This window comes from Acipenser ruthenus, chromosome 26 (genome assembly GCF_902713425.1).
Source record: "Acipenser ruthenus chromosome 26, fAciRut3.2 maternal haplotype, whole genome shotgun sequence".
In the NCBI taxonomy this organism is placed as follows: domain Eukaryota; kingdom Metazoa; phylum Chordata; class Actinopteri; order Acipenseriformes; family Acipenseridae; genus Acipenser; species Acipenser ruthenus.
Genome location: NC_081214.1, coordinates 14,265,402 through 14,279,929, shown reverse-complemented (window position 1 = coordinate 14,279,929; position 14,528 = coordinate 14,265,402). Strand labels below are relative to the sequence as shown.

At 40.3% G+C, this 14,528-nt stretch overlaps 1 protein-coding gene across 1 annotated transcript in view; it reads left to right on the top strand.

Annotated features, from left to right (window-relative positions):
* Nucleotides 1-14,528, top strand: part of LOC117430198 (short transient receptor potential channel 5-like) — an 81,297-nt gene that overhangs the window by 47,643 nt on the left and 19,126 nt on the right. Inside the window, exons 5-7 of the mRNA XM_034050007.3 lie at nucleotides 5,917-6,056; nucleotides 9,597-9,919; nucleotides 11,788-11,983. Of these exons, the coding sequence (XP_033905898.1) occupies nucleotides 5,917-6,056; nucleotides 9,597-9,919; nucleotides 11,788-11,983 (659 nt within the window). The remainder of the gene's footprint in view (nucleotides 1-5,916; nucleotides 6,057-9,596; nucleotides 9,920-11,787; nucleotides 11,984-14,528) is intronic.

Here is a 14,528-nt window from a genome sequence, read left to right as displayed (position 1 = left end):
GAGACAGGGCGCCAGTTCTTGATGTTACAGAGGTCTCCTTTCTTGGGTAGCAGTGTTATCACTGCCCTGCGGCAGCTCAGCGGCAGCTCCCCATCCCGGACACATTCCTGCAGGACCTGGTACAGGTCCTCACCAACACAGTTCCAAAACTTCTGGTAGAATTCTGCAGGCAGTCTATCCAGTCCGGGAGCTTTCCCTTTGGAGAGCTGCACCACAGCCGCAGTGAGCTCTGGGAATGCCAACGGAATGTCCAGTCCGCTGCTCTCCTCCTTGTCCAGGCTGGGGAGACCCTGGAGAAGCCGCTCCATCTCTCCCGGGTCGCAGCCCTCAGCCTTGTAGAGATCAGAATAAAAGCTCACTGCAACACGCCTGAGCTCCGCAGGGCTGGAGACCTCTCTCCCCCCGGGCAGCCTCAGACAGCACATTGTCTTGCGCTCTGCTGTCTTCCTCTCCAGGCCGAAGAAGAAGGCTGTGGGGGCGTCCATATCTTTAAGCTCAGTAAAGCGGGCTCTGAGCAGAGAGCCCTTCACCTTCTTCTCCAGCAGGCTGCCCAGGAGCTGCCTCCTCTCCTGCAGGCCCTGATACGCCCCCTCATTGCTCTCGCTGGCCAGCTGGCTCTCAAACTCAACAATCTCTCTCTCCAGCTCACTGACCACTGCATCCACTGACCTGGTGACATTGAGTGTGTACTGTTGACAGAAAAGTTTTATTTGAATCTTCCCTATATCCCACCACTGTCTTAAACTACTATAATTATTTTTTTCATTTTGCCAATTTTTCCAAAACAACTCGAAATAATCAGTGAAGTTTTTATCCTGTAGCAGATTGTTATTAAAGTGCCAATATGATTTTGAATGTGATTGGATTGGTAGTGAAACAGTGACGGAAACAAAATGATGATCAGAAAGGCTACTGGGTGCTATACTGCTTTTAATGAATTTGTTAATATGCTGCTGTGGAGTATAGAACCTATCCAGGCGTGCCCCTGACAGCTGATTTTGATTGCATTTGATCCATGTATACTGTCTACTTGTGGGATGAAAAATCCTCCAAATGTCAACCAGGTCAAAAGTATTTAATACAGTGGCCAGCTCCCTGACAGATTGGGGATGGGGTTCCCCGTGGTTTCTATCTTTATTAAAATCCATAGTACAATTAAAATCTCCCCCCACCATGAGGAAATTATCTGTACTGCAACCCCTGAGTACCTGACTGAGCTTTTTAAAAAATAAAATCCTCTCCTCCCCAACATTTGGTGCATAAATATTAATAAAATCAATAAAAATACCAGCGTGTTTTATTTGTACTTTTAAAAGTCGACCTTGAATAATCTCCTCAATAGATAAAATCTCCGCCCCAAATCCTGGAGAAAATAAAACAGCAACCCCAGCACTAAAATTAGAACCGTGGCTTAAAATGCAGTCGCCCCTCCACTCAGACTGCCAGTGAGACTGATTACTGCTGTCTGAGTGTGTCTCCTGCAATAAAATCACGTTTGAATGCTTACTGTTTAAAAAATCAAATAATTGTGCTCTTTTATTAAAATCCCTGCACCCGTTCACGTTAAAAGAGCCTAAAATAATTTTCTCCATTGATAAAAATAGATTATTCAAAAATAACAAACACGTTAAGAAACAAAAATTCTTAATAAAAATAGCCATTAAAAATGTTTAGACGTTTTCCGAACTAAGCTGACATATTTTTTAAGTCTGAACCTTTTTTTCTGTTCAAACTCAATTATAGTCGATTTCCTTAAAATTAAATCTGCAGAACACAAAAACAGTTTCTGGTCTGGGAAGAAGGGTTTAATGTCTACTCGCCTCTTACCTTTTGTTTTTTCGAGAAAGTCGCTGATCTCTTTCAGTGAATACAGTTTCCCCCTTTGGCTGGCCGTGATGTCAGAGAGCTGCGAGGTGTCGGAGAGCCCATCCTCCCATCCATCCTCTTCCGATCCCGCCGATCCGTCCTCCTCCTCGCCCGCAGAATCTCCATCAGCCGCCGGCATCTCCGCTACCGACCCAGCAGGCTGAGGAGTCTCATCACTGGGGGGGACATCAACAGGGCCTGCCTGAGCCCCGAGGCTATCACCCCCAACATCGCTCCCTTCCTGCACCGAGTCCTCAGACAAGAGATCCGTGGGTTGAGGCCCGCCTTTCTCTTGCCCTTCAGACCCGGTGCTCGGCTCCACCACAGCGGAGGGTTGAGACCCTACGCCGCTGTCGTGAGATACCGTAACGGGCCCCCACACAGACTCCTCCTCACCCGCCGCCGGGTCGGCAGCAGCAGATGTTCTTTTTTTAAGTTTTCTTTTCTTAATGACTGCAGCGTACACCCCCTCCTTGTCTGCGTCGGCCGACGCTGCAGCCCCCAGTTCGGCTGCAGCCGCGCTGGTACACGGCTCCTCCGGTCTCTTCCTCCTGGGCCGCGTCTCAGGTCTCGGCGGCTCCTCTACCTCCGCTCTCTGAACAACCGCGGCCGCCTCCCCGTCATCATTACGACTACTTGTCCCTTCTTCAGTTTGTAGCTTGGGGCAGGTCCGTTTAAGGTGCCCCTGTTCCCCGCAAGAAAAACATTTAAAAACCACTGTGCTGGCAAAAACAACATAATCCCTGCTTTCTATATTAAAGCGCCAAGCTACATTTAAACTTTTTTTCCGGGTTATCAAGTAGTACAAAAACTTGTCTCCTAAAAGACATAACGTGTTTAATTTCTGGATTTTTACATCCAAGGGGAATCATTTTAATCGGCGACATTATTTTACCGTATCTGGAAAGTTCTCTTTCAATTAATGAATTATTAATAAAAGGGGGAATATTTGACAATATTACCTTGGTAAGAGGCGTAGATAACGGTGTTACAGTTACCAAAGAATCATTCAACATAAATCCCTCTTCCACAATTTTGTTAACCAGATTTTCTTGATTAAGAAAAACGACTATAGCTTTGTTCATCCGTGAGGCGGATTTGATTTTTTCAAAACCGACCACCCGCCCCACGGCAAGCAGCACATCTTCAACAGAATCATTATTTTCGGAAAAAACTTTAAAACCGTGGCGCCTAGTAAGCCCCCCCAACCCACCGGAGTGGGAGCCCATCTTCGGGCACACACTGGCTAAAACGTTTAAAAAGTACTAAGAATAGAAAAAATACTTTTAAAAAACGTTTAAATAAATATATAATAAATAAATATATAAGTAAATGGCGATAAATTCACCACTACCGCTCTCACACAGCTCACAAACCCTGCCGCAGCAGAGCCCTCCCACAATCCTCAGAGAGAGAGAGAGAGAGAGAGAGAGAGAGAGAGAGAGAGAGAGAGAGAGAGAGAGAGAGAGAGAGAGAGAGAGAGAGAGAGAGAGAGAGAGAGAGAGAGAGAGAGAGAGAGAGAGAGAGAGAGAGAGAGAGAGAGAGAGAGAGAGAGAGAGCTCTGTTTTTTGCCAATGAGCAGCAATGTGAACTGAGAATGATGGTGACCTCATTCAGATCAATTGTATCTCAGTGTTCTGCCAGTAGAAACGAGCAGGTCAGATTTCAAAGCATGTTCAGCTCGATCTCAGTTTTCAGGTGGAAACGTGGCATTAGTCATACATAGTTAGGAAGTGGAATCTAGGGTAAATAATGCAGGTCTTAGTGAATATGAACTGGTTGTTTATAATGAGCATGTTATGCAACTACATTAGCTGAAACACATTTCTGTGTAATGAACAGTGATGTAATTGCTGAGGAGATGCAAGTGTTCAAGTGGAATGGACTGAAAGGGTGACGGAGGGTATTGAAGATTCATTATGGAAATATTCTTTATTACCACCGAATAGACTGGAGGTGAAAGGATGGGTGACAGGTGTTTGTTTTAACCTCTATCTGTAAAAGATAACCCTGGATTGAGATGATGATGAAATCTATTGAAACTACCAGCGATTAAAGCTTGAAATTCTTGCTTCTAGATCGTTAAATGCTACCACTACTAAACTGATTTGTGCAAACATGCAATACATAACATTAGGTCAGTTCTTTCAGCACATCCACATGTAATACAACTAGTATGGCCATCAATGAACTGGTGACCAGAAATTAACAGGTCACTCTTTTGCTTGCAAATGATTCTGTTGTGGACACAAAGTGCAATAATATACCTGCTAATGTAAAACCAGTGAGGCAAGAATAAAATAATATTCTGGTAAGATAAAAGGAAACCGTGTGGTCTTTGTAAACATTAAAGACTGCATGTTTCTAGAAACAGATGACAAGTGCTTCTGTTGAACTTGTTATTCATTTTTTTTTATCTATTCAAACATTTGGGGACCCAAATTCCAAGGGCTTTTATTCCAATATGTAGATTAGATCACATTATCATTTACAGTACAGTACTTGCATTTCGCCTCACCCATCGCAATACTCCTCCAAATCTACTGTACCTTATTGGCTGATTTTGGGTTGGAATGCCAGGATTACTGGGCATATTTTTCTAATATTAAAATTGCAAAAATGATTGTATCTGCAATTCTTTTTAAATGCGGTGCTGTGTTCAGGAAAAAGATTCAGAAAATGTACAGATCGCTTTAATATCCCAGGCCTGCTATAATTTAAAATGTAATCCTAGGACTAGTTTACTTGTGTGTTTATGACCTCCGTGACTTCGTTAGTGGAAGGACACGGGCAGACTGATGGGCAGAACAAACATTATTTAGTATAATGCCCCTTGTTTCGTGTGGACATTGATGATTCATCCAGGAATAGCCATGCTTCCAGGAGGGTCTACACATACACGTAATCCTCACCTTTAGTCACAATATGAAATCTCTGAACAGCAGGATCTAGTTGTTCACAGAACATTTATCCCCAGACTAATAGAAAGCTTGGATTCATGCTACTGCAGATAATAAAGACCATTTATAATAATTGCAAGCATCATGAGAAGACAGTTTAAACATGCAGTAAATATCATGTGAAGCTATTTACTGGTTAATACAATATTTGTTTCATAAGCAAGATCAAATAATTGAAATAGGAAGTGGAATTTGGGTAATGTGGAAACCATTTATCAAAAATATATATATTTTTTTTTCAAATAGAAGTATAAGAGGGAATAAATCATGTATGTACCTCTTGATAACTTGATTAATTTAGCATAAGTGCGACTATTAACTGTATAAGACAATATCCATTTTGCATCTTGAATAATTGATTTCTGATCTGACTTACAGAAAGCAGTATGTCTGTGTCTATTAGATTAGCTTGCTGTCCAGATCGCTCTCTCTCTCTCTCAAATTCAAAAAGGCTTTATTGGCATGACAAAATAAAATTAGGTTTTGCCAAAGCACTTAAACAAGAAACATCAATAAAGAGACAATACAAACAGATAACCGAAGCAAACGAAACCAAGGAATTATATTGAATATGACTGCAGGTCACTGGAGCTTTAAACAGGGCTAAGGGAAAAGTGAAATGCATTACATTTTGTTAATGCATTTATTTTTTCAGCTGATGAGTCAGTTTATTTATTTCACCTTAAAACCCATACAAACGACTTTGCATTTCTTTACAGACCAAGATGATTCACACTTTGCAGACACTTCTATCAGTACTTTTTTTTTTTAGATAGCTGCTATTTTTAATGCCTTGCATGTATTGGTTTATATAGCACTGCATCTTAGAATAAGCTGGTTTTCATATTAGACTCGTAATACCACTGGTACAAGCTAGTTAAGCTATGAGACTGAAAATAAGATGCTACAGCAGCAGACTGGGTAATGTAACACAATAAGTTCTTCTGAGGAAATCGCTGTGTGCACTGTACGCTACTGAGAGTAGACAGTGCCATCAAGGGAAATATTGCATACATGGTGGTATTAAATATATGAAATGTATGCAGATTCCCCTTCTTTCAATAGCACCGCTCTCTTCTTCTGCTTTCAGGATTCATTTGGGCTGAAATTAAAGAAATGTGGGACGGGGGGTTCACCGAGTATATCCATGACTGGTGGAACCTGATGGATTTCGCAATGAACTCCCTGTATCTCGCCACCATCTCATTAAAGATTGTTGCATATGTCAAGGTAAAAAATGCTATTAATGGTAAGGGTTTCAACTGAATAAAGATGAATCCAAGTCAGGTTAAATCCTTCAACTTTTGTGGAAAAGGAAATTGGGTACAGTACTTCGCATTTAATACTAAGAAGTGCATAATACAATTTCTAGTAGAAAAGATAAATCATGGGGTCCTCAAGTGGCTCACCTGGGAAAAGCATGGCCATGTTGAGGAGTGCAGGATGAGTCGTACAGTCAGGGGAGCGCAGGGGTCGGTCTTTCCTGGGGATTCTGGAGGGAGCGTCGTATTGGCTTTGCCGCTGCCGCGGGTTAGGGAGGCAAAACCATCAGGGACTGTTTCTCCTCAGTGCACTAGGCATCTAGCGAGCTCAGGCAGACACCTGCAGGGCTGGTCTTTGTCCTCCAGAGGCCTAGAGCTTGTTGCCATCTGCTCTTGAGTTCCTGAGTGTAAAGCAGGAACTGGCTTGGTTGTGGGATTGGAGGACGCCCACTGAACCTTCAGTTCTGAGCTGTGTGGGAAGTTGTTGTGGTGAGTTAAAAATTATTGGACATTCTAAATTTGGAAGACAATTGGGGGTAAAATAATTGGGGTCTCTAAATAATAATAATAATAAAAAAAAATTAGGAAGATAAATCAGATACTTGCACACAGGTTATTTGCACACAGGTGCTTCTGTGGTGAAGTACAGAGCATTTGTTAAACCACATGGCTAAATTACATAGAGCAGTGTTTTTCAACCTTTATTTAAAACTGTACCCATTCTGCCTGGAGGTTTCAGCTCAAGTACCCCGTTACAATTTTCGCTCTACTGAATGGTAACATAGTTGCAAAAAAAGGCAGAACAATCTGATAAACAAATTAATGTTTCCCTGTTTATTTAATATATAATTTATGTCACATGTTACCATTTACTTCCCATCTCAGCGTAATTATGTGTGCCATTTAAAATGTTTACAGCATCAAAACCATTAACCTCAAGACAAACTATAATAACTAACAATAATAAGCTTCTTATTAAAGCCAGCATAAAAATGATCCAAAAGGGACTTGGAATAACTTTCTGTGGCTTTGCACTTTCTGTAGACGCTTTTGTGTTTTCTTCCTTCGTTTTTGATTTGCAAATAAGAAATGTATGCATTTTTGACTGTTGAAATGATACACAGGATAATCTGGATGTACAGAAAGTACTCTGCCAAACACCGTAAAGAAATTCAACCAGTCGCTATTGCTGTTACTAAAATGCAGGCGTGCCTAATAAATGAAACCAAACCATCAAAACCATTGCGATTATTCGTACTGATTCGTACTGTATTTAATTATACAATGAGTTGAAAACTGCAACGTTCATTATTATTATTATTATTATTATTTATTTCTTAGCAGACGCCCTTATCCAGGGCGACTTACAATCGTAAGCAAATACATTTCAAGTATCACAGTACAAGTAATAACAAGTAATAATACAATTAAGAGCAAGATAAATACATTATCATTAGCAGCACAGAGCTCTCCATAAGCACAATCACCAGACACCTGCTTCACCCACCCTAATATCAACTGAAGATCATTATTTTCTTTAACTTTAATTTTTATTTTTGCATTTCTTAGTCATCCTGAGCATGATGTTGCTACTTTCATATTGTGTGAAGTCAAGTTTATGTGTAGAGACCTCCGGAGTCACAGATGTTTCAGGGGATTTTTATCAACAGATGAATCTGCAACCTGTTATTTATTCAATTGATCAATCACCTTTATTTAAGCAGACAAGTTCTGATTTACAATGCTGCCCTGGCCAAGAAGGCTCACACTGCTGCTAAGATGACGATTAGCATACAATGCTGTTAGAACAGCTACACAATACATACATCAAGTATAGCAATAACATCACATACAAAACAGTAACATAAAGAGTTAAAAATGATAATAAAATACATCTGAGTGCAGTGTTAGCAGTTACAAGTATCAGTCAATAGCAAAACATCTGAAATTAATCCATTTACAGTCGTAACAACTAAATTGATTCTGCTGCTACAAATTCATCTGTCTCAAAATGTGTTGGAGGGTAGAGGGTGTTTATACATCAGTATATATGCATGTCCATTTCTGTGTGACATGTCACTTCAAGCAAAGCTCAGAAGCACAGATATACTGTGAGCTGCTCCGAGAGCTCTGGCTCAAAGAGAGACATTGCTCACCGTGTCTGTCAGCCGAGCCCTGCAGCGTGTTTGAGCCGTTGGTTTGACACGACTGCCCTCTCAGACCCGTGCAATGAGAGCCACTAAATCAAACAAGGAGGGCGATGGATAAATGCAGCCGTGCATTCCTGACAAAACAAATGTCTCACTGCAATGAGCTGGGAGTGGAAACACAATGCTGCTTCTCAAACACAGACTCATGCTTTCCGTTTCTTTTCTCTGCACCTGCGGCAGTTTACTGGTACTTTAGAAAATAAATCAAAGTGGGTATTGCTATGCCGACAGGCACCTAACTGGAAATCCTAACAAATATACAGAGCAATACAATGTTTGTTCACAGTGTAGAAATGAAAAGAGCATTGAGCACCTATGTTTTCCCCCCACATACTGTATGTACATGTGAACTGATCAGTATTGAACTAGAAGGGCTTTTAAGGCTGTACATCTGTGCTTAAACATCCAAGCCTGTGGAGTAAATTGTTTAAACTATTACATTATCACAAAACTCGACTTGGCATTTATATTTGAATTATTATTATATTTTAAGGTGGCCTTCTTTTTCACCGCAAATGGTGAATTATACAGTAAATGATGGCACTGGTATTGAAAATAAATAAATGTCATTCACTAACCGATACACAGCCTGATCGAGTTCACTGAAAATGGCACTGGCCGAAACATTTGAATATCTGATTTATTTCCACAGTGCAAGACTCATGTTGACAGTAAAATGCTGTTTAGTTTTCACTGAAAGTTTACACAGCATTTTTAAAAGCTGTGCATTTTTAATTGAAAACAAGTCATTTACAGGGAGTTTATTTGTATTTGTTTAAAATGTGACAAATCAATGGAAAAATACTGTTTAGGTTTTTCTTTTTTACACCTTTATAGCATTCATAAAAGCTATTCTTGTAAAGCTCCTAAATAATGGAATGGTCTGCCTTCTTGTCAGGGAAGCTGGGACTCTTACTGTTTTTAAGTCAAGACTGAAAACTTATTTTTACAAAATAGCTTTTCTATCTTAGGTTTCCTATTTTACTATCAAAACTACATTATCTTTTTGTCCTTTTTTAAAATTCCAATTTCATAACACTCTTATTTGTTCAATTTCTACAAACTAGCTTTTTTACAATTAAAACCACATTTTATATCTTTTTTAAAAAAATCAAATTCTGTAATTAGACTGTTTTTAATTTATTGGTTAATTGTTCGTTTTTTTGTGTGTGCATGAAGCGCTTTGGGTTCCTTGAGGAAAGGTGCTGTAGAAATGTGAATTGTTCCTGTTGTGGTTTTTAGTTTCCAATTTCTTGAAAACATTTATTATAAATGCATCTCGCTGCTTCTTCCCCCAGTACAATGGCTCTCGTCCCCGGGAGGAGTGGGAGATGTGGCACCCCACCCTAATCGCAGAGGCCCTGTTTGCCATTGCCAACATCTTCAGTTCCCTGCGGCTCATCTCCCTGTTCACTGCCAACTCCCACCTGGGGCCCCTGCAGATCTCGCTGGGCCGCATGCTGCTGGACATCCTCAAGTTCCTCTTCATCTACTGCCTGGTGCTGCTTGCCTTCGCCAATGGCCTGAACCAGCTGTACTTCTACTATGAGACCAGCGCTGCAGAGGAGCCCCATAACTGCAAGGGCATCCGCTGTGAGAAACAGAACAATGCCTTCTCAACGTAGGTACTGCAGGAAACCAATAGCACACATGATATCCACTGTGAGAAACACAACAACGCCTTCTCAACGTAGGTACTGCAGGAAACCAATAGCACACATAATGACCTATTTACCTGCTCATGTGCTTGATTCACAATCACTGGGATCCAACTTGACAAAGTTTTGAGATCAATCAGATGCTATCTACTGGACGAGGCGAATGGCCTTCTCTCGTTCCTATATGTTCTTATGTTTAATTTTCCCTTTGGAATCAACAAATTCACTCCACTTTCCCAGGGTATGACAAGTGGAATCTTTGACATTCACTTTGTGATTCCCAGTCCTGTTATGCTGTGATTAAAACGATACAGTACAGTCTGGATAAACAAATGTCATAAAGACCCGGATGACTGACTGGGTTGAAATCAAACTGAAACGCAAGGTTTAGCACAATACTGGCAAGGTGAAAACACACCAAATAATAACATAGGGTGGGATTTACTGATGGATAACATTAATCCTGAATAGATATTCTGTAATTATAAGAAATGATATAAACATATTCAGAACCAAGCTATAAGATGCACAAACAAACAGGAGCATATGATGCAATTGAAAAGATAAAAAAAACAACATGTTCTTCATGTTTGATAGTACTATAGTCCACAAGTAAAATCTTCATTTTTGTGATCTATGCCAAGTCATGTGTAGCATGTCTCTTATTAAAAGAGACATCATTTGTCCCAGTTTGAGCAGATTTGCCCAAACTACACACTATTAAATCACTTATAACAATTAGATACCCTACACAAAGCATATTAACATATACTGTATGTAACTACTTAATATCAAATTGTAAATATTCCTTAATGCAAGAAATAAATACCCAAACTGTTGTCATATAATAACTATAGCTTCAGGGTGCATATACTGTGGTGAACCTGGAGAAAACAGCCACCTTCACCAGTATAATATCCTTGGTTCTGTATCAGAGTTTTCCACTCAGTGATTGCCTAAGTATAGGTTATGCATATCTTACAGCACAAGTGAACAATGCCACTATTGATTGTGTGCTAATGCCGATGCCCTGGAGTTATTTTTTCAGTCAGGTTTGTGTTCCAGTCACGGTTTGACGGATTGTTCGAGGCGCTTCAATAAATCCTATCCCATCCCATCTGTATATAAACCATGCGCCGCCTATCAGAGGCTGTATCATAATGAAAAGTCAAAAGCATGTCTTCTCTTTTTAGTGCCATTTGTCTGTGACATTTCAACATACATGTTTTCCCTCAGGATTGGCTTTATAAATATTTAAAAACAGCTTCAAAAGGGCCACCTGAAGAAATGCAACAATTTGTCCCAATGTTTTACTACACTGCAGCAAGCACCTGTTCTGTAGAACGTGTCTGACATTGGTTATATAAAATGTTATGCAGAGAACGTCACTTACCATAAACCCATTAATCTAATGCTGGGGATGCATATGCATGGAGAATGTATCTTTAAGTACAGTATGTACAGTATACCACTCAACCACTTTTTCAATTGTGATAACATTTGTTATCATTTTCTATCTGTTGAGGGTATCAGAGTGTGGGGTTATGCGGAAGACACTGTCCATCCATACTGTATGTCATACTGTACTGGTGTATGGTAGTCATGGTGATTTTTCGTGATCCTAACAGCTCTAATTTTGTACAGCCCTGGAGGTGGATTTAAGTTAATAACATGCATTAACCTTTGCAATCCCACAGTAATAATGAACTGAGACTGACTGTAGACAGTAAACTTCATCTTTTCATTAGCACTAAAATTCAAACTCAAAAGAATTGAAAAAAAAAAAACAAATTGAATGTGAGATTTCTAATGAAGGCTGTTTGTCTTTCAGGCTATTTGAGACCCTGCAGTCCCTGTTCTGGTCTGTGTTTGGTTTGCTGAATCTCTACGTCACCAATGTGAAAGCCCGACATGAGTTCACGGAATTTGTTGGCGCCACCATGTTTGGCACGTACAATGTGATCTCTCTCGTGGTGCTGCTCAACATGCTGATAGCCATGATGAACAACTCCTACCAGCTCATTGCAGTGAGTACAGCATTGCATTTACACTCCCAGCTCACTGCAGTGAGTACAGCATTGCATTTACACTCCCAGCTCACTGCAGTGAGTACAGCATTGCATTTACACTCCCAGCTCACTGCAGTGAGTACAGCATTGCATTTACACTCCCAGCTCACTGCAGTGAGTACAGCATTGCATTTACACTCCCAGCTCACTGCAGTGAGTACAGCATTGCATTTACACTCCCAGCTCACTGCAGTGAGTACAGCATTGCATTTACACTCCCAGCTCACTGCAGTGAGTACAGCATTGCATTTACACTCCCAGCTCACTGCAGTGAGTACAGCATTGCATTTACACTCCCAGCTCACTGCAGTGAGTACAGCATTGTGTTAAATTCTTAAAAATACTCATTACTGAATTTTTTGGTCAAAGGAAAAAACACCAACTACAAATCTAAAATGAATAAGAAACAACTTTATACTACCCACAAGTGCCAACATTAAAATGACTGTGCGTGTTTTTAAAATTTGAAAAACTAAGCATGCTAATGACGATTTGGAGTATGTAGCCCATTGTGTTTACACCCTATGATTGGTAGAAGCTACACTTTCACTTTGATTTGGACCAGTGATGATCTGCATTTGGTAACTGTTTTTGTATTTTTTTTTTTTTTTTTTTTTACAGTAGACAGATTGCGTGAGTCAGCGGGAGAGATTGAGACAGACAGGAGGGGGGTGTGTGTGTGATGGATGGACAGAAAGACAGATAGACAAAGAAACAGATTGTGTGTGACGTCCAGAGACACAGGATGTGTCAAAGACAAGCTGATTTGTGTATGATAGAGAGAGACAGAGCTGGGAGTGTAAACTCTGTGTGTTCTTCTATTTCCCATGCCCTTCATCTCCAGCTCATCAGTCATCATGTGTGAAAACAGACACCTTCCTATCCACCACACAGGGCTTGAGTCACCAGCAGCAGGCCTTCTATCTGCTGCGGAGGAGGGGGAGATAAACCACTTAACTAAATGAGAAGCAGGCTCCTCATACACATCTATTCATTACATTAGTTTAAACTGTTGCCCTCCCAAGTCATTGCACGCTCCCTCTCATACCATGCCAGTGGGGGATGGGGCTTCTCTATAAAACATGAAGCTTGAAAATAAATGTATTAAAACCCTTTGAATTCACACAGAAGTCAGCTATTTAATATGCATGAGCAAGAATAAATGAACATTCTTTTTAAAGTATTTTTATTATGTTTTAAAATGGTATACAGTAAAACCATGCTTTAAGGCCTTCTCATTAAAAATGCCACGTTCTGCTCCTGTTGAAAGCAATAGGACGTCAGCTTCAGTATTTAGACCTCTCTAATAAGAGCAGCATGTTGCAAGCTCCCAGCTGCCTGACTATTCAGATAAACCATGAACAAGGCTGGATTTTTTAACAGTTATCACAGATTTTACGATTTCTGTGAAATGTACCAAGGGTGACCAGACGTCCTGATAAAATCAGGATCGTCCTGATATTAGAGGCTTTGTCCCGCGTCCCGATTGAGGTACTGTTGGGACACCATTTGTCCCGATTTTTAGAGTGTGTTGTGACGAGCCTGTCACGAAAAAACAAAAAGGACAAGTGCAAGTACCGAACGCAGTGGGGGAAAAAAAGGATTCAATCATATGTCCATGGTCAAGCCCTCCAATTAGGATTAGGGTTATAATTAGGATTTCACAGACATTTCGCACACCTGTATAAACATTAAATACACCTAATATTTCAGAGCACTATAAAAGTGGTACTTGCTTCCTTACTAAAACAGAGTGCTGTCATTTGTTAAAAGGCAATCATGCAAAATCTCCCAAGAGCTGCTGCCGACATTCTCTCTCTGGTGTGGATTTGCCCATACATTGAGACTGCAAGTCTGCATCCACTGAATTGGTTGGAAGTGTAAGGCAAAGCTATGTGGACATCAATTAGAAACAGTCCCAAAACTCGGTTACCCAAAGGTATCTGACATTCTTTAATAAAGTCCATATATGCAGCATGTTCGTTGTCATGTTATTTGCCCCATCTAGGAATTTATTTTATCGGTACTGAGTTAAAACAAAGAAAATGTGCCTGTTTGGGTCTAAAATTCTAACTGCATTTAAAAAGTAAACAGCAGGTTGTTTGAACCGAGGTAGCTGTGCTTGATTGTGCCTGTAGTGCTGATTTAACTTAGGAATACTAAGTTAAATCAACACAGGAATACTTTTTTGTCTGCGCTGACTTTCCAGTTTTTTTCTGAAAGATGTTGTTTGTTTTACGTTCTGTTCAGCAGCCTCTGTAGTAGCCTTTTGTTTAATGTGTGATTCTGAAGTTATAGCGATCGATCGTATTTTCTTTAAGACACATTACAAGATGTGCAAAACAATTAATACCATCTGCATGTACAGTTTCTTTGGGAAATGTCTTGATACGATTCTCAGCCGAAATATACTTTGCTTGTTCTTCTGTGTCGTCCAATTTTGGTATTTAACGTCTAATGCTGAAAACTAGATTTTAGCAACCTAAATCAAGACAATGCAGCA